Source organism: Myotis davidii, unplaced genomic scaffold, assembly GCF_000327345.1.
Source record: "Myotis davidii unplaced genomic scaffold, ASM32734v1 scaffold134, whole genome shotgun sequence".
Lineage (NCBI taxonomy): Eukaryota > Metazoa > Chordata > Mammalia > Chiroptera > Vespertilionidae > Myotis > Myotis davidii.
The window spans coordinates 1330739-1353864 of record NW_006288853.1 but is presented as its reverse complement, the minus strand read 5'-3'; the positions used below and the strand labels follow the sequence as shown (position 1 = coordinate 1353864).

General features: G+C 35.0%; 1 protein-coding gene across 6 annotated transcripts in view; it reads left to right on the top strand.

Moving 5' to 3' along the window:
* The window catches only part of HERC4 (HECT and RLD domain containing E3 ubiquitin protein ligase 4), a 100811-nt gene extending 81836 nt beyond the window's left edge, over positions 1-18975 (top strand). For all 6 annotated transcript variants that reach the window (XM_015562118.1, XM_006760898.2, XM_015562120.1 and 3 more), the window contains 9 exons: positions 746-844; positions 2427-2594; positions 2823-2966; positions 4859-5025; positions 5647-5713; positions 8077-8159; positions 12379-12562; positions 17601-17703; positions 18319-18975. In XM_015562118.1, the coding sequence (XP_015417604.1) occupies positions 746-844; positions 2427-2594; positions 2823-2966; positions 4859-5025; positions 5647-5713; positions 8077-8159; positions 12379-12562; positions 17601-17703; positions 18319-18527 (1224 nt within the window). In that variant the 3' untranslated portion in view covers positions 18528-18975. The remainder of the gene's footprint in view (positions 1-745; positions 845-2426; positions 2595-2822; positions 2967-4858; positions 5026-5646; positions 5714-8076; positions 8160-12378; positions 12563-17600; positions 17704-18318) is intronic.
* Positions 18976-23126: the final 4151 nt, after the last annotated feature.

Here is a 23126-nt window from a genome sequence, read left to right as displayed (position 1 = left end):
CCGGTAGATAGCAGGAATACATCCTCCTCCAACTTCAGTAATCTGTGAATAGATCAGTCCTCCCAATTTTAAAGATTGGCAGAGCATAATAATACCAGCACTTACTTTGTATGTTAAACGAAAGAACAGATTGTTAGGCTCGTTAATGGTGGCACCCTAACAGCGTGCAGGAAATATCTTTTAAATGAGTAAACAAGCAGATTGCTTTATGGTTGGCCTCAGTTGCTAGAGTAGCCCTAGCTTTTGTGAACTAAGTGCTGTATTTAACTTACGGGTTTCTAATTTTAGAATAAATTTGCAATCTACTTCACTGAAACTTGGAGTTAATATGTTAAGCAAAAGGTACTTGCAATTTATGGTTTTGTGGACTCTCAAGAATAATCCCTCCTAACATTGGGAATTGGGTTTATCAGTAAAAATTCTATACAGGCATACCTCGTTTTATTGCACTTTATTGTGCTTCACAGATGTTGTGGGGGTTTTTTACAAATTGAAAGCAACACCAGCAAAAAGATTGACTTGCTTTTTCATGATACTCACTTTATTTCAGTGGTCTGGAACTGAACCTGCAGTATTTCCGAGGTATTATGCCTGTATTGGGAAATAAGCAACATGTTTTATTTATGATCCTAAACAACACACAATGAATAAACAAAGAATGTGATCAACTTTATTAGAAGTGACGGTACCTACAAGAAATATAATCACAAACTAATTTGTACTAATAAGTTAATTTTTTTTCCAGTTGGCAGATATCCCTGTTACAATCTGCACATATCCATTTGTATTTGATGCCCAAGCAAAAACTACTCTGCTACAAACAGATGCAGTTTTACAGATGCAGGTAAAATATTTTATAATATGTACTAATCTGATTTCAGAGTGGTTTTTGGATTTTTATGAAGTTTTAAAAAAGTAAGTATTTGAAACTTGCTTATAATCATCTTTGGGGATATTTTGTGCCTGTGTGTTCTGTCTTTTGCAGAGTGCCTTTTGTACCGATAAAGAGCACTGTTGCATGTGACATGTATGTTCTTATGAGGGCTACTTATATGTATTTAAATGAAAATAGAATAATTTAGTCTTTATCATTATATATCTAAAAAATGGTATAATCCTCTTTCATTATAGAAATATGCAATCTTTATAAATAATTTTACTAGTTTACTTAATAAACTAATTTGTTTCAAGTCTTGCTTCATTATGTGTCCCCTATTTACATACTTGGTAAAAAATAGAGGTGAGTAAAGGTGAAATGATGTTAAAGTAGGATGCATTTGATCACTTGTTAGGAGGAGGAGAAATCTCCTTGAAGAAAGTTTTATTTTAAAAAATTCTTTTCTAAATTTGGTTGTCTCCTCCCTCTCCTTTCTCCCCCAACTCCCTGTGTTTTATGTTAAGCATTCTTTTATTTATAATGAGGATTTTTTAAAACTAGTTTACATATGACTTTGAAGGGCTACGGTAGGTTTGCTTTATCATTTGAACCTGTAAATAAAGGTTTTGCGTTTTTTTTCTCTCTGGTAAAGAATAGCTAACTGTAGAGACTGAGGACTAAGAAAAGAATGAGAAGAAACCTTGGGCATTTAATATTCTAAAAATGCTTTAAAAAATTAACCCCTTATCCCAATGTTGATTGCTATTTTCATTCCTTTAAAATTAGTGCATTTAGTGTTCTAAATCCCTCTGGATATTTAAATAATAGATACTAGGGGGAATTTTAGAGATGTGCTTTTTTCCTTTTTCATCAATAGAAAAAAAGAAGTATTTTGTAGGATTCTATACTAACAGCTCATAAACCAGTTTTTTGTTGGTTTGGCAGCTGTTAAATCAATAAGTCACATGGTGCATTTAGTATAGGATATTCCATTTTAAAAAATTTATCTTTATTGAAAGTATCATAGATATCATGCCCCAACCCCATATTGATGCCCCTCCATCCTGCCCTCAGGCCAAGAACCTGGAAAACCATAGGAAAAGAACAAAGTGCTTAAATGATAAAGTCAAATGCTTGTTTTGTGAGCTCATAAGGTGATCACTCTGCTAGATGAATTTCTATAATACTTCCTTAGCCAGGCTATTTCTTACTCTCTTTAGAAGTTTGTTATTGTTTTTTACCTCACTCTACATTCCAGTTCTCTTTTGAGAAATAATAGTGTTCAGATTTATCATATTATAGTTCTATGCTTACTTAATAGTATCATTAGTTAATATAAAAATTTCAAAAGGATACTCTTTATGCTCAAATCACATTTTAATAAGCTCATACTATACTAGATAGTGTGTTGGGTGCTATATGAATTCAGTAGTATAGGAAGTGTTATAGGGATTATAGGATATCTAATTAATAGGTAGAGGTTGCTTTATTTAGTCACAGTAGCTTCTTTGTAGGATTGCTATTAAACTTTTCATCTTTTGTTTTCTAGATGGCTATTGACCAGGCCCACAGACAGAATGTCTCCTCTCTTTTTCTCCCAGTGATTGAGTCTGTGAATCCCTGCTTAATTCTAGTAGTACGTAGAGAAAATATCGTAGGAGATGCAATGGAAGTCCTTAGGAAAACAAAGAATATAGACTACAAAAAGCCGCTCAAGGTAATTTGACTTTTTTCATTGTAATAACTGGGACTTATATTAAAAAAATGTGTTTAACGTTTTCCTATTTGTTTTCAGTTTGTCTTTGAAACTTAATAAAATTACATACTTAAAAATTTTTTCAGCTATTAATTGCTGAGCATTTTTTTGTAATCAGTAACATGTTATAAGGTCTCCAGAATATACTTTCATTTCTTTACATTCAGTATTTGCATTATGCTATCTTAGGTTATATTTGTTGGAGAAGATGCTGTTGATGCAGGAGGGGTACGCAAAGAATTTTTCTTGCTCATCATGAGGGAATTATTGGATCCTAAATATGGCATGTTTAGGTATTATGAAGATTCCAGACTTATTTGGTTTTCTGATAAGGTAAAAGACTCACCCATCTAAGTTACTTCTATGTTTATACTTATGTATATATACCTATATGTATCAAATTAACTTAGTAGTAATAAGAGTTATTACTGGATTCTTAACATTTGACCCAGAAATCGACTTTATTGCCATTTGAAAAGTCAACACACATTAACGCTTACCACACATTTTAAATTAGCAAAATAAATTAATAGTCAGTCTGAAAATGATATTGACTATTCTTTTTTTTAAAATATATTTTACTGATTTTTTACAGAGAGGAAGGGAGAGAGATAGAGACTTAGAAACATCGACCAGCTGCCTCCTGCACATCCCCCACTGGGGATGTGCCCGCAACCCCAGGTGCATGCCCTTGACCGGAATCGAACCTGGGACCTTTCAGTCCGCAGGCCGACGCTCTATCCACTGAGCCAAACCGGTTTCGGCAATATTGACTATTCTTTCTTCTGATTTATAATTGAGGATTGAATAATTATTACCAGATTAACTTTTCATCTGGAAAAAATGAATTTATCATTAGGAATCATTGATATCTCTACCTTTATCATTTAGGGTAGAGGTAAACTACTCAGCAAACTATAGTCTGTGAGCTAAGTTCCTCCCAGCACATGTTTTTGTAAATAAAGTCATGCTCATTCATTTATCTATTATCATGGCTGCTTTCTACCAAGGTCCCTAATTTTCAGTATCATTAATATTAAAAAATATATACTAAAACAAGTCATTTTTAACTCAGACAGAAATGTGTGTTTGTGTGTATATAGATGAAAATGTAGAAAGATAGGCATTTTCCTGGACTACAAATGGCAGTACAAACTGGAACAGATGTGGAGACAAACATTTTGGCAGTAAGCTTAACTACCTTATCACTTTGTAATTTTTTCTTACAAAGCAGAATTCCTCCTAAAGAAATAGTCCAAACTATGGACCAAAATATATGCAAAAAAGATGCCTGTCATATTTTTAATATTACTAGCTAGTTAGAATAACTAACATTTACTGAGCCTTTACTGTGTGCTTCAGGAACTGCACTAAAAGCATTTTATATACATTATCCCACTTAACCCTCACAACTACCATGTGAGATAAATACTATTTTTGTCTTTGAAACTCCTGAAGCTAGATGGCGAATGAACCATATCTGGAGCCCCAGATCTACCTTTTAAAACTCTCTTCTCTTAACTCTCATGCTCACAGACTTTTCTGTGACCATATATTACTTCTCTAAAGATTGGGAGAGAGGTAGAATAAGCATTGTTTTCAGTGCTTTAATAATATAAATGTCCAATTACAGTAAAATAGCTAATTTAGCAAAGCATGGTACTTTTATATCATGTACTGTGCTGCCATTAAAAATCGTGTTCTGAAGAATATTTGATGACATCATTAAATACTTGTGTTGCAATTAGAAAATGAGCAAAACTTAAATGTTTTTCTGAATATTTTTCTGAACTTACAGTAGATGAAAATACATAAGTATTTTTAAATAGCTTCTGAGTAGTTTTTATGTTTTTATTTTCCATATTGTGAATGTGTATAATTTTTAAAATTCAAAAAATGTTCGTCTTTATTTATTAATTTAATATGAAAATTTTTATATTTCTGGTGGGAAATGCCAGTTGAGAAGTTATATGTGTAATCTGATTGCAGCTAGATTTTAATTTTGTTTTAGAGAATATATTGAATGGAAATGTGCAAAAGAATGCAAACAGTCATTTATTTATCCCAGGGAGATAGGAATGAGAATGAACTTTTTTATTGTTACTCATTACTTTTTTCTATATCTTTCAAATTTTCTAGTATTAAGTATTTGTTTTTGTAATCAGAATATATTTATTACTCTTTTAACTTAGAGAACAAGTCTTTACTTTTTTCCTTATTTTTAGACATTTGAAGACAGTGATTTGTTCCATTTGATTGGTGTTATCTGTGGATTAGCTATTTATAATTTTACTATTGTGGACCTACATTTTCCTTTGGCTTTATATAAGAAATTGCTGAAAAAGAAGCCATCCCTGGATGATTTGAAAGAACTAATGCCTGATGTTGGGAGGTTAGTTGTAAAAAGTGGCAGTGGGGGGGCTTAGGAAATAGGGAATGTATAGAAAACTTTCCTTTTAGGAATGATTGTGTTTTGTTATTCTTGTTGAATTTTCAAAATAAACAAAAGCTGCTTTAATAAAAGCTGTTACTTTGATCCAAAATTTTCTCCTGAAAGGCTTAAGTATAAAGCCATTTGCTAAATTTTTACTGGCTTAACAATACTTTGTGAATATAAAATAATAAATTTAGGAAGGTGTTACCTTAGAATAGTTAAATGATTTACTTGGACTTTTACTTCTGATCACCTCCATGCCTAGCTAGAATTTGTAAAGTTTCTTTTTATTTATTACATAAAATGGAATGAAAATTGTATATAAATAAGGACACGTATTGAAAATAGGTGAGTACCTTTGTATTCCAAGGAAGAGATAAAAATTAAAAAGTAATTATTTTTTCTTCAACAATGTTTATTTTTGCTATTGTACATCCACCATTCTGAAGCAAATATAAAAGTACAAATTACTAAAAAGATTTTATCAAAAATGAATGAGAATTATATATTTACTCATAAGCAAAATTGTCAAAATATGTAATAATGTTTTGCCTAAAAGGAACATTTTTTGTTTTGCAGAAGCATGCAACAATTACTGGATTATCCAGAAGATGATGTCGAGGAAACATTTTGTCTTAATTTTACGGTAAGATGGAAAAATACAGGGTAGGCTGATTATTCATCATCCCTTTTATTTGACAGCTATGCCTTATGGTGTTTCTTTATTTTGATTGATGAAATTCTTAAAGAACCCTTTAGCTAACATTTATTGAGCATTAACTACATGCTAGTCCTAGAACATGCATTATTTCATTTAGTCCTTGTAACAATTCTATTAGATTGGTGGTGGTATCCTTATTTTACAGATGAAGAAAACTGAAAAATAGTCATTACATGTTAGAGATAGTATTTATATCCAGCTCTACGATTTCAAAGGCTACATGCTTTATCATTATGCTAAAGATCTGTACAAATACAAGGGGTCCTCTTTATTCAAATGCTCATTTTTGAGTCTGCAATTACAAGTGTTTAGAGAAGCAAAAATTATTGTAACATGAGATACTCATCATCGAACTTACCACTTAAAAGGTTAATTTCCACCCAAGACATTCCTTCACACTAACATTCATCCTTGCGCATTTTGTCTTACTGTTGGTTGACATACATAATAGAAATACAAATACATTGGAATGTTATTTGGAAAATGAAACTGCAAATCATGTGAAAGAGGCATAATTGTGTTAATTTAGCGAAAGAGATGTTGAGTAACTCATCCAGTAACATGCAGAACCATTGACAAATGAGGATCTGGCAAAAGTAGACTAGTTGATAATTAAGGAAGAGAAAATCACTAAAGATGATGAGACACTTCAGAAGGGAATGATTTGAATATTATAAATTAGACTCTTGGAAAAGGGTAAAACCTTTAGTTTTCTTTCTTTTTAAAAACCTTATTTGTATATTTGTTTTCCTCCCAAACAGTCCTCATTGTGATCTTATGGTCAAAGCTGGTAAAATATATTCTGCTCACAAAATTTGCCCTAAAAATTGTGCCCTCTCTGAAAATAATATATCCATTCTTTATTTTAAGAATTGCCTCATGGTACATTTCTAAGCAAATTGGTAGATATATGGTGAAATCAATTTATTTCAATAATTGTTTTGGTCAGGAAAAATATCCTCCTTGGACTTTTTTTTAACTATGACATTTTGATTCCCCTTTTCATTTATTTCACTTCTAAGTATATCAGTTGTCTTCGAATCTTTATTGGTCATCTCAATTGACTTAAACATTGGGTTCCACGTAATTTGATTTCTAATTTATTAGTCACTAAGTTTATGAATGCTTAGTATATTCAAGAACTATGGTAATTCAAACATTCCCACTACCATTTCTTTCCTAGAGATGTTTAATGGCTCTTAGTTGCTTACAGGCTAAGAGCTTTAGAGCGGACTTCAAAGACATTTATGATCTGGATTTCTAACTCTCATTGTATTCTTCCACCCAGGGTCTGTCATGCTGCATTTTTCTTCCACACACCCTTCTATCTTGTTTTTTAAGTGCCATACATTTTTCAGAACATATCTACTTTCATTTCTGTCCTTTTATTCAATCTGTGTGCTCAGTCAGATATCGAACCCCCTCCCAGTTTTTCAGAGTCCTACTCATTCTTCTAAGTGCTTTTAAATGGCATTTCTTCCTCAAGGTCTTTCATACTTCTCCAAATAGAAGTAAGTTCTTTCCTCTGTCGACTGATAGCATTTTGTTCATGTCTCTGTTATAGCATTTATTTTATTATAATGCGTTGTTTACATGTCACATTTCTCCTCCTTTACTAGGTAGTAAACTCCTCCAGAGCAGGAATTTATTTATCTTTTATCTGATCATGTCACTCCCACTATAGTGTTTATAGATAGCAGTTACTAAAAGAAAAAAAAATGTTTTAATAGAAGAGGATAATATTTCAAAAAGAGGGAATATCAAAGAGAAAAGATGCAAAGGTGGGAATGGTAACATTTCTAGGAAAGTTAGCAGACTAGTAAGAGAAATAAAAATTTCAAGCTAATGACATAACTGGAAGACCCACCTATGATCAGGAATGCAATGAGGCAGATGTGAGGTGGAAAGAATGCATAGCTGGTCTACACTGAATGCATTTTGACACTTGAATTCTATTTCCTGGCCAAGGAAAACATCCTTTCTAATATTTTACTGTAACTTGTAATGACCATTCTAAAATTTTATGCACTATAAATACTTAGTTTCTTATTAACTAACCAAACACTTGGTAACTTATAATTAGTCAAGGTAGGATTTCAGACTACTAGAGAAGATGAAAATTTATAGTTGTGGCTTTATGCAGAATTCAAATAAGCTTATGGTAGCAGAATTTTACCTCAAATTTATTAATTCTTATTTTTAATGAGAGGTAGAATATAATAATAGGTTATTAAAATAATTTAATAAATTTTGGGTCTGACATTGACTTTTTTTAAAAATTTAAATAGATCACAGTTGAAAACTTTGGTGCAACAGAAGTGAAAGAGCTGGTTCTAAATGGTGCAGACACAGCTGTTAACAAACAAAATCGGTAAGTGAATTATAGCAGCATCAGTGGTAGTAATAAGATTCAGTAGACTTTTTTTTTTCTGTATTTAGAAACATATCATGCAACCTTAAGTTTTTACCCAGATAAAACTTAACTTTTTTAATGGTCAGTAAGTAACTTCCCTTTTGCTCCTGAAATCCCTTCACGATATTAATAAAGGGTTAAAAAGATCATAAACAACAACAAAGAAAAGAAATAACAGAAAACAGCACACATTTTTTGAAGCTAGAAAACAGTGATAACTAGCCAACTAGAGAAAGCTATAACATAAGATAGACTAGGTGGAGCCAAGAAGGTAGCCAGTTCATATTGTAGAATAAAGGCTCTGGAATTGAGAATAAAAAATGTTAGAAAGTGCATGGGTTTAGGGGAATGCTGGAAACAGATAGATTGGCTGTTAAAGCAGCAGTTAGAAACCCATTTCCCTTATCACACCAGTAGCCTGGAAACTTCCCCTCTCCAGACTTAGCAGAAGATTGGAAATTTACCTTCTGGAGAGATTAAAGTAAAGGTACTATGGGTTTGAGAACTGTTAGATACAGCCAGGGACAAGTGGCTAAACTGAAATCAGGGAGTTTGGAAGTTTACAGCTCCTTCCTATTTGACATTACATTGGAGGATTCTTCTCCAGTAAAACTTCCTGACTTTTGTGAATGGATAGCCAAAAGTCAGTAGACATTTAAGGAAAGATCGAAAGTAATTCTAAGGAAACAGAAACAGTGCAGGATGAAGAAAGTGAAGTCAGGATCCTCAAAATTATAAGGGTAGCATCCATAAGGATACTATTGAAAATTAAAAGAAATAGAAAGAATGAAATTTGTCAAAGAAATGGTACTAAAAAATTTCCCAGATCTGTAGTGCCTATTAAGATTGAAAGCGTGGAAATGGAAAAAAGACACATACCAGGACAAAATACAAGAAATTTCAAAATTCTGGAATAAAAGGGGCCCTAAAACCCTTCCAGAAAAAAAAAAAAAGGCAGACCATATACAAAGAATTAAAGAGTCAGAATAATCTACTTCTTTTTTGTTGTTTTTTGTTAATCCTCACCCTAGGATATTTTTCCATTGATTTTTAGAGTAGAAGGGAGAGAGACGGAGAGAAACATTCATGTGAAAGAGACACATTGATTTGTTGCCTCCAGCAGGCCCCCCCAACCAGGGCCAGGGATCAAGCTTGCAGTTGAGAGGTACATGCCTTTAACCAGGGACCCTTCTGTCCACAGGCCAAAGCTGTATCCCCTGAGCCAAACTTACTAGGGTCAGAATAATCTTCTAATAAATGATACTGAAGCTAGAAGATCAAAATTGTGGAAGAAAATTATTTTTAACTTAGAATTCTATATTGAAACTATCAAGCATGTGTGGGTGTATAAAAACATTTTCATACATGCAGTCTCAGAGCATTTCCTTCCACTGCCTTTTTCTCAGGAAGTTACTGAAGGATGTGTTCTACCAAAACAAGCAGTTAAACCAAGAAAGAGGAAGACATAGGATCCCCCAAAATAGAATCCAATATAGGAGAGAGGCAAAGAGGATTCCTTGTGCAGAAGCAGTACCCGATCTGGGTTAGATCAAGAGGATGGAGGGCTTCAGGAGAAAAGTGCAACTGATGCTACCTAATATATTTGAATAAAATAAAAAGGTTGACAATTCTGTTGAAGTTGGGGATGAAGTAGCAAACTAAGGGAAACAAAAGTTCTTTTTTTTTTTTAATATATTTTATTGATTTTTTACAGAGAGGAAGGGAGAGAGATAGAGAGTTAGAAACATCGATGAGAGAGAGACATCGATCAGCTGCCTCCTGCACACCCCCTACTGGGGACGTGCCCGCAACCCAGGTACATGCCCTTGACCGGAATCGAACCTGGGACCCTTCAGTCCGCAGGCTGACGCTCTATCCACTGAGCCAAACCGGTTTCAGCAACAAAAGTTCTTTTTAAGAAAAGCAAAGTAACCATAGAATATTCTGTAGCTTAATTATGAATAATATTTAAATCATAAAAATGTTAACAATGAAAATTAAATCCAAAATTGTTATAATGGGAATATCCTGGGAGGCAAAGTGAGAGTAGGACCTTTATATAAAAGGTGAATCCTTACCTTTCACAATAGATATTCAGTTCTTTAGATAATATTTAAAATTAAAAGTTAAGAAATAACAATGGAACTATGTTGTTGAAGGATGAAGATAAATACCAGGAGGAATAGCAAGGCGATAACAAATAGTTGCCTTTGAATGTCAGGAATTTCTGATGGAAAGGTGTAAGACAGAGAACTGCCTTATTCTCTTGTTCCAATTCTTTAGATAAACTAGCTTAATGGCTGTTGCCAGGGACTTCATCCCAATGATTATAATACTGATTCTGCTCCTTAAAGCTGTGTAAATTTAAGTAAACTAGTTGATGTCTCTGTGCCTCAGTCTCCTTTTCTGTAAAATGGGATGGTAAATTGTACCTACTGCATGGAGTTATTCTGAGGATTAAATGAGGCAGTAATTTCAACAGGCTTATTAAAATGGTACCTAGCACATGTATGTGCTCAGTAAATGTTGGCTGTTAGAATTATTAGTGTTTGACACTTTTAACTTTGTGTATGTCTTTGATAACAATGAAGCTGTTTCTAATATATTGTTAAAAAAGAGGTCTTTCTATGCTATTCTTTTTGTAAAAAATCTTGCTTTTGAAAAACTTAGATTTTTTAATGCTTTTAAAGTTTCTATTGTTGAACTAATTCTTTAAGTTTCTAAAAAACATTATTTCACATAGATTATTGACTTTAGAAATAATTTAAAGAATGTTGACCCTTGTACTACCAGCCCTACTTACATAATGAAACTGTTAGAGACAAAAATGTTATTAGTGCATAAAGCAATCTAGCCTTTTTTGCTTAAGGGACTTTTAAGAGACTTAACTAGTATAGATAAATTTGCTTCCTAATTAGGTAAATTATAAAATTATGCATTACAGAATTATGTTCTTATTAGAACCTATGTTATATTTTATACTTTACAATAGTCTCATTTAACCTTTTTTTCCCTTTGTAAATTCGGTTTGGAATTATAATTTTCTAAGAAAAATTATCTGTAGATGACTGAATTTACCAGTATTTCCATTTGTAGGATCATCCTTTCTAATTTGGAAGAAAAGAGTATAAAATATTGAAATCCTTTAGTACCCATTCTTGTTATTTATTTGACCAGATAGTAGCTGCATACAGTGTTTGTGGCTTACAGAACAAATAAAATAAAATTGTAATTCTAATTACTGGGTAAAGAGGCTTCCTTTTTTCTTTACAGTTTCCTTTTGTATCATAACAGCCAAAAAAGCATCAAGGTTGTGTGTGTGTATGTGTGTATGTATACACATATGTACCTTTGAAAAGAAACTACACTTGGCATTTCTTAAATGATTATCCTAAAAGATTGCTTAATTACCCCTCTTGGAATTTAGCTTTTAAAATAAGTTTTGTTTCAGATTTATTGTAATCCAAGGAAAAACAACCATCTTATCAAATAATCTGAATCCTAAAGCTTGTTTTTAATCACCTAATATATTTAACAAATCACTCCTTTTAGGAATACCTGTATAATGATGCATGTATATTATAAATAATTCATTACTATTTTAAAATGTATTTTGATAGCCATTTGCATCATCATTTTTCCTACTAGGAAATGACAGTTTTCATATAGAAATAGCCCAAGAATGGCTGTGAATGATAGATAAGTCTACATGACTCCTAGATATACCGTATTTTTGTATGGAAAGAATTATAAACTTCTCCATAAAGACTTTATTCCCTTTGAACCCTACTCAGTATCTACACTAATAAAAGAGAAAGATGCAAATTGACCATACCTTCATGATGCCCAGCAGCCAATCGGGAGTGAGTGTGCAAATTAACTCAACAAAGATGGGTTAATTTGCATACATAGTCACAGAGCAGCTGGGGGCGGGGTGGGACACCTCTCCAGCCACTCCAGGCCTCTAGGCAATGTGGAAAGGCGGCTCTGGGCCAGAGCAAAGGCGGTGCCAGCAGCCAAGGGAAGGAAGGCCCATTCTTGCACGAATCTTTGTGCATCGGGCCTCTAGTTACAGATAAATAGCAAAAGTATAGGAGGCACTCAAAGTTTTAATAAGCCTACAATATACTCCATTTAAAAAAGATTTTTATATTTGCATGTGTGATTTTTTTTTCAGGCAGGAGTTTGTTGATGCTTATGTGGATTACATATTCAATAAATCGGTGGCTTCCTTATTTGATGCTTTTCATGCGGGCTTTCATAAAGTGTGTGGAGGAAAAGTCCTTCAACTCTTCCAGCCTAATGAACTACAAGCAATGGTTATTGGAAATACAAATTATGATTGGAAGGAACTAGAAAAGGTAGGGGAAAACACATCTATGATATTGTTGAATGGAAAGACAGAAGGAACATGGCTTGTTGATGGAAATCTTGTCCTCTTTGTTTTTCGTTTTGCACTGTTACTGTCACTTTTATAGGAAAACACTTACTGTACAATGAGTATGTTTTAATTGTGTATGAATTAGATAGCATTTTTATGTTTGTGGTATTGGTAGTGTTCATATAGAAAAATGTCATTTGATAGACTGGATCGAGCTAAAACCATTTAGATAGCTAACATTAAAAACTACACCACCAAGACAACAAGGGTAGAGAGCATTGGAAACTCATGTACATTGCTGGTGGGAGTGCAAATGAAATAGCCACTTCGGAAAAAGCTTGGCATTTCCTTATAAAGTTAAAATATACACTAGCTACATGACCGAGCAGTTCCATTCCTAGGGTTATGTTATGTTTACACAATAATCTATAAACAATGGGGGGAATAAGGCCGGCGTTATTGATTAATGGATACACGGTTTCAGTTTTGCAAGATGAAAAGAGGTTTGGAGATGGATGGTGTTGATGGTTGTGCAAGAGTATGAATGTACTTAATACCACTGAACTGTAAAGGGTGGAGATAATAAGCTTTATGTTTTGTGTATTTTACCACAATATTTTTATCATGTTTTTAAAAATCTTCAAACAAAAACGGGGAAAAACCCAGATGTTCTCAGTGGCTGAATGGATAAACCAACTGGTACATAAAGAATGATCTATTGATGCATGCAACACCTGGGGTGACTCTCAGATCCTTACATTGAGTGAAAGCAGCCAGTCTCAAAGGATACATGCTGTTTGATTCCTTTTATATGACATTCTTGAAAAGACAAAGCTATGGTGAACAGAGGCTAGGGGTGGAAGGAGTGTGTAACTGCTGAGAGGTAGCACAAAAGAGTTCTTTGGGATGATGGAACTCTTCAAAATCCTAATGGTTACATGAATAATGTATATATGTGTTTAAAAGTCATAAAACTATGCACCAGAAAAAATCAAATCTTATGGGGTAATAATTTAGAAAATAAAATTTTTTCATTAAAAACCTAATTTAGGACTTCTGGTTAAACATAATGGTATAAACATGTCTGTCTTTGCCCTCTCCCAAAATCTCACTAGAATGACAATAAAGGAATAGAAATAGAAATACACAGACCAAAAACAAAACAACAAACAAAACGGTGAACAAGAGAAAAAGTTTTAGAAGATGGAAAAATAGGTAGTTGCATTTATGAGTCACTCAAAGCAAAGAAAATTGAATTTTAAGCCTCTGGAGCAGTGTTCTCAACCTTCCTAATGCCGCGACCCTTTAATATAGTTCCTCATGTTGTGGTTACCCCCAACCATAAAATTATTTTCGTTGCTACTTCATAACTGTAATTTGCTACTGTTATGAATCATAATGTAAATAACTGATATGCAGGATGTATTTAGGCGACCCCTGTGAAAGGGTCATTCGACCTCCTTCCCCCCTCCCCCAAAGGGGTCACGACCCACAGGTTGAGAATCGCTGCTCTGGAGGAACAGAGTTCATCAAAAGGCAACTCATTTCACACCCTAGATTCTAGGGAGACAGAATGTACGTGTGCATACCCTATTTTAGGTTGTTATCCAGTGAAGGTCTCTAAGAAGGTATAAAGACATAAAGTGGGCCTAGAATATCTGAAAGGCTCAGGAATTGTTATTTCTTGTTATTCTAATGGCAGGAATGTGGGGTTGGGCTAAAAGCAATAGAATTACTTTAAGCTAATTTAAGGAATTATTAGACCTTTCATGTCCCCTCTTCTACCCAACAAAATACAGCTCCTGAGAGAAGCTTGAGAATCTGAGGGATTAGATAGAACTAAGGATGGCATTCAGAAGGTGGTATCCAGGCCTAAATCCCCCAGAAAGGAGATTGAAGGTTTCTTTTGGAGGGTAATTGATCTGCTGAAAAGAAGAAAAATATACTGTAAGGAGACCCCAGTGAACATGGACCCCACCTGCAATAACTCTAAAATGAAAACAATATAATAGCTTCTCACCACGCTTTAGATCATACAGTTTGTTCTTGCCTCATCTCCCCTCATTCTTCCTTTCATTTACCCTGCTTTACCCTTATTGGCCTCTGCTGAACTTAGAGCCCTCAGGAACACACCAGTCTTGGAGCCTTTCTATTTGCTATTCTATGTGCCTGGGACTCTCTTCATCATGTTAAGTCCAAATGGTCTGGCTCTCACTTTATGTCTTTATACCTTCTTAGAGACCTTCACTGGATAACAACCTAAAATAGGGTATGCACACATACATTCTGTCTCCCTGCTCCCCCCCCCCTTTCCCCCCCCCCCCCCCATTACAATTGACAGTATTATTTTGTATTAGTTTCGGGTACAGCATAGTGGTTAAACAAAATGGTCCCTTTCAATATTTGCAATATCCACCTGCACCATACATTATTGCAATGTTATTGGCTGTTTTCCCATGCTGTGCTTCCCATTCCCGTGAACATTTTGTGACCATTAATTTGTACTTCTCAATCCCTTCACCTTTTTCACTAATCCTCCAACCCTCTCTACTTTATTTTTAATTTTCAAATTTTACTTAATTGTCTTTACTGTCTGTCTCTCTTTTCCCTCACTACAATGTAAACAGCATAAAGGCAGGGTTTTTGTCTTTGTTCCCTGTGTATTTCCAAAGCGTAGCACTCAGTAACTACTTAAAACCTTGCCTGAAGATATAATTGACAGAGCATTCATTAAGACAGTAATTTTTTAGTATATTTTAGTGTGCTTATACTTAGTATATACTTTGTTTTTTTCCATTGTGTATCTGACTTATTATAATTTTAGTGATTATGATTTGTGACTTTAAATGCTCTTTCTTCATCAGGGCTCTACGCATTTCCCCAGAACTACCTAGAGGTTTCAGAAAAAAGGAATAACTTGAGCCATCTTCCTTTTATTCCCCACTAACAAGCTCACAGAATTTAATTCAAATGGGTTAATATAGTAACTGCTGGAATTCAAGCTATTTCTCCAAATTAAATTGCTGCAAATTACTAGCAAATATTTTATAGATTTTAAGAATACAGTCATTGAACTATGGCTACAAAAAGAGACCAAAATTCAAGAAGTCCATTAGTAAATATTTATTGGGCCACTGCTGGATGCCTAATACTTCACAAGAGATTAAGGAGACAGCAGTATTTTATGGTCTTTGCCTTCTAATAAGGGCCCTAGACATTAATTGAACTGTGATGGATGCAAAGGAAGAGAATTTAGTGGGGTGGTATATAAGGAGCCTAACTGAGGCTACACAAATCTGGAAAAGCCTCTTAGTAGTAGTAATTTTCAAAAGGTAAGGACTTGGTTCACTGCACTTTCCCCAGTGCCCCAAACTTTGACTAAAACTCATTAAATACTTGAATGAATTGGGTGACATCTAATATGAGTCCCAAAGGATAAATAGAAATCAGCCTTGATGAACTAAAGAAAAAAGAAGGGTGTATATAAGTGGTCTAGGCTGAGGGACCAGTGTGTCCAAAGGCCCTGATGCTGAAAGGTTCTTGCTAAGAACTAAAAGTTAAAGCAGCTATGGCTGGATTTAAAAAAACACACTTCACAGTGAAGATTTAATTCTCTCTTATCACTCTTTTTTTCTTAGTGCTAACATTTTTTAAGGTGGAAGTTACTGCAAATTACCCCAAAACTTAGTGGCTTAAAAATCAGAATGAATATTTATTGTCTCATACAGTTTCTGTGGTTCAGGAATTTAGGGATAGCTTAGCTGGATGGCTTTAGCTCAGAGGTCTCTCAGGAGTTGTATTCAAATAGGTTAATATAGTAACTGCTTTAGCCATCTGAATTGACTGGTGCTTTAGCCATCTGAAGGCTTAAGGAGTGGTTCTCAACCTTCCTAATGCCGCGACCCTTTAATACAGTTCTTTATGTTGTGGTGACCCCCAGCCATAAAATTATTTTCGTTGCTACTTCATAACTGTAATTTTTGCTACTGTTATGAATCGTAATGTAAATATCTGATATGCAGGATGTATTTTCATTGTTCGCGACCCACAGGTTGAGAACCGCTGGATAGAGTTTCCCTTTCAAGATAGCTCACTGATGTGGCTGTTGGCCAAAAGCCCAGTGTCTTACCAGGAACCTCTCCATAGGGCTATTTGATTATCCTTATGAAATGGCAACTGGTTCTCCCAGTTGGTGGGTGATCAAAAAGGCAAGGCTGGAGTCAGAATTTTTCATAATCCAGCCTCATATCTGTAATTTCCTAATGATTACAGGGGTCAGGCCTATTCCATGCAGGTGGCAGAGATCAGGGAGAGGTCATCTTGGAAACTGACTACACAAAGTTATTAGTGTTTTGTTTTTAGTGCCTTTTTTTTTTTTCAGGAAAGATAGAAAATAATTTAACTTCTGTTCATTAATACAGAAGTTTTATGTTTATTGCAGGTAATTAATCCCATGTTGAACTTTAATAATCCATTAACATTTTAGCAATTCTAGTTTATCCTTTAGATACTTACTTTTGGAGGTATTACAATCCTATCATGCTCTTTTTTTTTTTTTTTTAAATATATTTTATTGATTTTTTACAGAGAGGAAGGGAGAGAGATAGAGAGCCAGAAACATCGATGAGAGAGACATCGATCAGCTGCCTCCTGCACATCTCCCACTGGGGATGTGCCCGCAACCCAGGCACATGCCCCCGACCAGAATCGAACCTGGGACCCTTCAGTCCGCAAGCCGACGCTCTATCCACCGAGCCAAACCAGTTTCGGCCTATCATGCTCTTTGAAGTGGTGGAATCAACATTTCTGTCGATTCATACATGTTTCCTTCTCTTTCCCCTGGAATTAATAGTTCCAAATTACAAAGTGCCCAGGAAATAAAGGTAATCAGCTGAAACACATGAGTTTCAAACTCCTGAACAACCTTTCTGTGCTAAGGAAGTGAAGCCAATTTTTCAGATTCAAGAAAAAACCAATATCCCTCCATATTAATAAGGATTTTTTTGTTTGTTTTCTAGAATACAGAATACAAAGGGGAGTATTGGGCAGAACATCCTACAATAAAAATATTTTGGGAAGTATTTCATGAATTGCCATTGGAAAAGAAAAAACTATTTCTGTGTAAGTATTTCTAACTTGTTCTATATTTTATGAGAATGTAATCTAATTATTAAACTTATTTAATAGGAGATTGCTTCACTTTTGTTATTTTTTTATAGTATTGTTCCAAGGTCCTATTTATTACATATGTTTTCTTATTTTGAAAGTTAAATTCAATTTGTCTCCAAAATGGAATTGGTTCTTTCAAATGAAAACAACTATAATACTGATTATAGTAAACTAGGGTTGTAATTTATTTTAGAAAAAGGTCTCTTCATTTTCTTTTTGATTCTGCCCCAAAACGTTGGGAATTTCTGTAGAAACTAGTCTTAAATGGCTATTACCAAAAGAAGGGCTCCCTAATATTTTTGTCAAGGACAATAGTCATTTGTTCATCAAACATTTATTAAGCTTCTCCTGTGTGCCAATAATTAAAATTATACTTTCAAAGAAAACATATTGATGTGTAATTATCTTATGTCTCAAATATCATGCTCACACATATTCTGGCGATGGACTTCCATATTTGAGCAAATGTTAATATAAACGTTTGCTATAGTGCCTATAGAAAATAACTTGATAACCTATATTGGTTTTGATAAAAGTGGTTGGCTAAATGATTTTTTTTCTTGGCAGTATTTTTGACAGGTAGTGATCGGATTCCTATTCTTGGTATGAAGAGTCTAAAACTAGTCATCCAGTCAACAGGAGGTGGTGAGGAATATCTCCCAGTTTCCCATACCTGCTTTAATCTTCTAGATCTTCCAAAATATACAGAAAAAGAAACTCTACGCTCTAAACTGATCCAAGCTATTGATCACAATGAAGGTTTCAGTTTAATATAACTTGGAGTTATAACTATTCTGTTTACTGCAAAAGCATTAAACTAACTGTGTTTTTCTTACGATGAATTCAGCAAGGTGACAGAAGGCGTTACTATAATCTTGCAAAATGTTCAATGCTATTAGTATTTATGAAAGCCAAAAAATATTAAAGGAGAAGTACAAACTGTTAATACTGAACTTAATGTACAGAACTATGGATTTTTTTGCCATCTTCCAATAAACATACAAGTATTGTGAATACATTGTAGTTTTACTAACATGAATTTTAAGAATTTGTTTGCATATTTCACAAATGATCTGATGTGTGAGTGCATGGAAATGTTGCTTGAATTTTCTTGAATCACTGGGTAAAAAACCTTTAACTTTGGCCTGCAATAGTCATTTGATTATTTTTTCATTTTGTAAATAATGTTAAGTTTTGTAATAAAATAGTTATGTTCTGATACCAGTATAGTTTCTATGGTTATAATTGAACTGAGATGACTTTTAAAGGTTAAAAATTAAAATTTAAATCTTATTCTGAGAACTTAAAAAGCAAAAATTAGCATGGTGAAAACACGTTTTTTTGTGGTTTTTCTTTTTTTCTTTTTTTTTTTTGCTAGAATACCTGTCCTTGTGCAAACTTAAATTATGGGTAGGAATTATCTAAATAACTTATAGTTCTTTCCTTTCGTGAATCTTGAGATGCCACTGATAAATGGGATTATCAGAAAGCTTAATGTTTAGTAATGGGAGAACTTTGTACTACAGGTGCCAGAAATAGAAACATTGGCTACTATGAGAACCAATCACTGAGTTATAGTTCCCAAAACTATAGATGCTGCAGGCTGGATTTTTCAGTGCTTTAGAACTATTTCCTTGAATTTTTAAGAGACAAATCTTAGTTTTATGGTGCTGTTGCTTAGTTATCTCCTGTCATTAAATTGTAACAGTTGATGCAACACTTGTGACTTTCTGCTATAATGCAAATATTTATTTTTTAAATTTATAAAAATATGCCATGAAAACTGTTCAAATAATAAAGATTTATTGGTTTAATATTTAAATTTTCAGTGGTTCTCATATAAGATTCAAAATTCTTCAAGAAAAGTAATGTCTCAGGGAAGGTCTCTTAAATTTTGGATTGTTTCCATTTCCATCAAATTTGTCTTATCTTACAAAGGCCCCAAGTCTTATAGCTGTAACTCAAAAATCTAAAACAACTCTGAAAAAACTTGCTTACCTCATTTTGCAGCAAAACCCGATCTGAATTGTTGAGGCTATTTATGACAGGTATCAAATGGGACTTTTTGTACATTTTATTGTGGCAATATTAATATGTTTATTGTTTTATTTACATGCTGCCTCTAATCCATAATTCCAAAATGCAAATGAGCCCAGGATTTTTGGAGAAGAGATTGTGGACTTGTACTTTTCAGTAGTTTAATATAAAAACTTCTCGTGGTTATAGGTGTCTTTTTATGAAGATAGAAGCCTTAAAAACAATATTTTCACCTAAGATAATGTTCCTCAAAATTGCATTCTTCCCTCTGAAAATCATTCCATGTACCTGATATCATACAGTTTCCCTGTGCATCTATTACTTGAGGGTAGTGATTATTCATATCAAAAACATATATGCTGTGAAGCTGATCTGTGAAATAGCCACTTAGGAGCAATAGATAGAATTCATTGAACAAATACACACACACACACTCTTGCACTGGGGGAGGGAGGGTCCCTCAGCCTGGCCTGCACCCTCTCAGAGTCCAGGACCCCTTGCTCCTTAGTGCTGCCATGGAGGCAGGAGAGGCTCCCACCGCCACCATTATGCTTGCCAGCCGTGAGTCCGGCTTCCGGCTTAGTGGCGCTCCTCCTGTGGGAGCGCATTGACCACCAGGGGCAGCTCCTGCCCCCGGGTGGTGAGTGCACATCATTGCAACCAGTCATTCTGGTCGTTCCACTGTAACAGTTGCTTAGGCTTTTATGTACACTAGAGGCCCAGTGAACGAAATTCGTGCATTCGAGGGTGTCCCTCAGCCCAGCCTGCGCCCTCTCTCAGTCCGGGACCCCTCCTTACTGCCCATAGCGGAGGCGGGAGAGGCTCCACCACGGCCTCTGCACTCACCAGCTGTGAACCTGGCGCTCCCCCTGTGGAAGCGCACTGACCACCAGGGGCAGCTCCTGCATTGAGCGTCTGCCCCCTGGTAGTCAGTGCATGTCATACTGACAGATTGTTCTGCTGTTCAGTCGATTTCCATATTAGGGTTTTATTATATAGGATTTTAAAATATATTTTTATTGATCTCAGAGAGAGGGAGGAAGAGAGATGGAAACATCAGTGATGAGAATCACTAGCCAGCGGCCTCCTGCATGCCCCACACTGGGGATCGAGCCTGCAACCTGGGTATGTGCCCTTGACTGGAATCAAACCCGAGACCCTTCAGTCCACTAGCTAGCGCTCTCTTCATTGAGCCAAACCAGCTAGGGCTTAAACAAATATTTTAACAAGGACACCTGGCATCTTATCTGGGAACACAATTCTACAAGCTTAATTTGGGTAAGTCTGATATTCTTTTCCTATTTCTGCAGACATACAGTAACATTAACATGGATATTCATGGTAGAAAGTTAAAATACCACTGACAGTTTGTCAAATTTCCATTTTAAAACTAAAACAAAAAATACTTTGAGTTTTGTAGACCAGTAGGAAGAAGGCAGAGACCGAGTTCACTAAATTTTAAGGACCATGATTATAGAGTTGACTAAACTTTGAAATTTTTGTAGCTCCTAACTTTAGTAATTTTAACCAATACCCATTGTTCAGACTGATTGGCAGTAGAACCAAGATAAACCTTTAAATTGGCATGAAATAAAACCAGAATGGAGATTGTTAAACTGAGATCTAAAGCAAAAATCCCAGCCTTCTCAAAGGTTTCCTCATAAAGACCATTCATTGGGGTTCGTTTCTACTAATAGATTTTTTCACCTTTCTGAATAATTTCCCTGCATTTAGTTTAACAAAAGATCCTAAATCAAAGTATATGTGCAGGGCAGTCTTCCCCTGACGTGGCAAGGGGGACACATTCTTGTTCTCAGCCTCTTCCCATTCGGCAACCCCTTTCACACTTTGGCCATCCATACTCATGCTAGTTTTCTCCTTTGGCTAAAGAAGTCACTCTTATTTCCTTGGCTCCCCACCTTTGTTATTGCCAACTGAACTATTTCTAGAGATAAATTGGGAAGAGTCTGCCTGTTTTGTGTAAGCTGGCTTTCCCGATTAGACCATCCCCTGGTGAGTATTCCTTCCCTTTCTCAACTCTTGCTATACTTTTCAATCACTTGGGGGTACTTTTTCATACTGTGCACAAGCCCCACCTATGCCAATTAAATCTTACCTCTAAGAGATGATGCTGAGTAATTTCCAGGTGAGAGCCACTCAAAATAGGGGAAATAGATCCTTTCTCCATATTTCTGCTAACATCTAGCTTGAGTTTAACGCTCAGACTTTGTTCATCATGTCTGAAGGGAGAGGTCAGTGTGCTTATCACACCCACCTTTTAGATTACAGGTGTAGGAGTTGAGGTTTCAAATAACCATATACTTAATAAGTAGATGATGTAAAGCACCACTGATTGAAGGCACATACACCATCCTATATCATGAAGAGCTAATATGCTAATTAGACCAAGCAGACAGGATGACCTTTCCTGATGAAGCTGGGACTGTGAGGGCTGGCTGAGGCTGCGAGGGGCTGCAAGAGGCAGCCGGGGCTGTAAGAGCTGAGCCCCTTGCACTAATTTCATGCATCGGGCTTTTAGTCCTATATAATAAAAGCCTAATATGCTAAGTGTCCAGTCCATTCAATAACCAAAGTGTAATATGCTAATGATATGCTAAGGCCACTCCACCACTCACCATGACATGCACAGGGCCAGTTTCAGCCTGATTTTATAACATCTAAAGATGGGATTTAGCAGGTAATTTTTCTCATACAATAGGATATATCAGGGCAGAGTATTTGGTATTTTTTAAAAAATTCACTTCAAAAGTTTGCTGGGGAGAAAAGCAGACCTGAGAGCAAGAAACGGCAGTCAAGGTTTTATTTATATATTTTTAAGGGGTGTGTGTATTCCTGGCCTCCTAAATAGTAATACTTTGTCCCTCAAGGACTTGAATGAGCTAAGTAGGTTTTCAGGCCAGCCTTAAAAAATTCATACCCAGTGTGGTTTGATCTACCAAGAAACTAACTTACACAGAAAACCTAGCTTTTCTAACGGGCTCTTGAATTCACTACAATTGCACCATTCCCTATTGCACCTCCCACCCCCCAAGTCTTTGTATGTCAAGTTTTTTTAGGTCCTGCCTTTCCCCTACATCTTACCTACTAAGGCCCCTATCCTAGAATAGCTGAAATAATTGGTTTTGAAACTTGTGGTGATGCACTAATTGCTACAGTCAGTACTATCAGTGTTTGCTTAAATATTATTCTGGTTAGGTAGCTATAAATTGAATGAAGATATTTACTATGAAAAGAAAGCATCTAACATAGGCCTGAAAGCTGTTGAAACTGCAAGATTTTAAAGTTTTATAACTTAAACAATGTAAGTTAACGGGGGA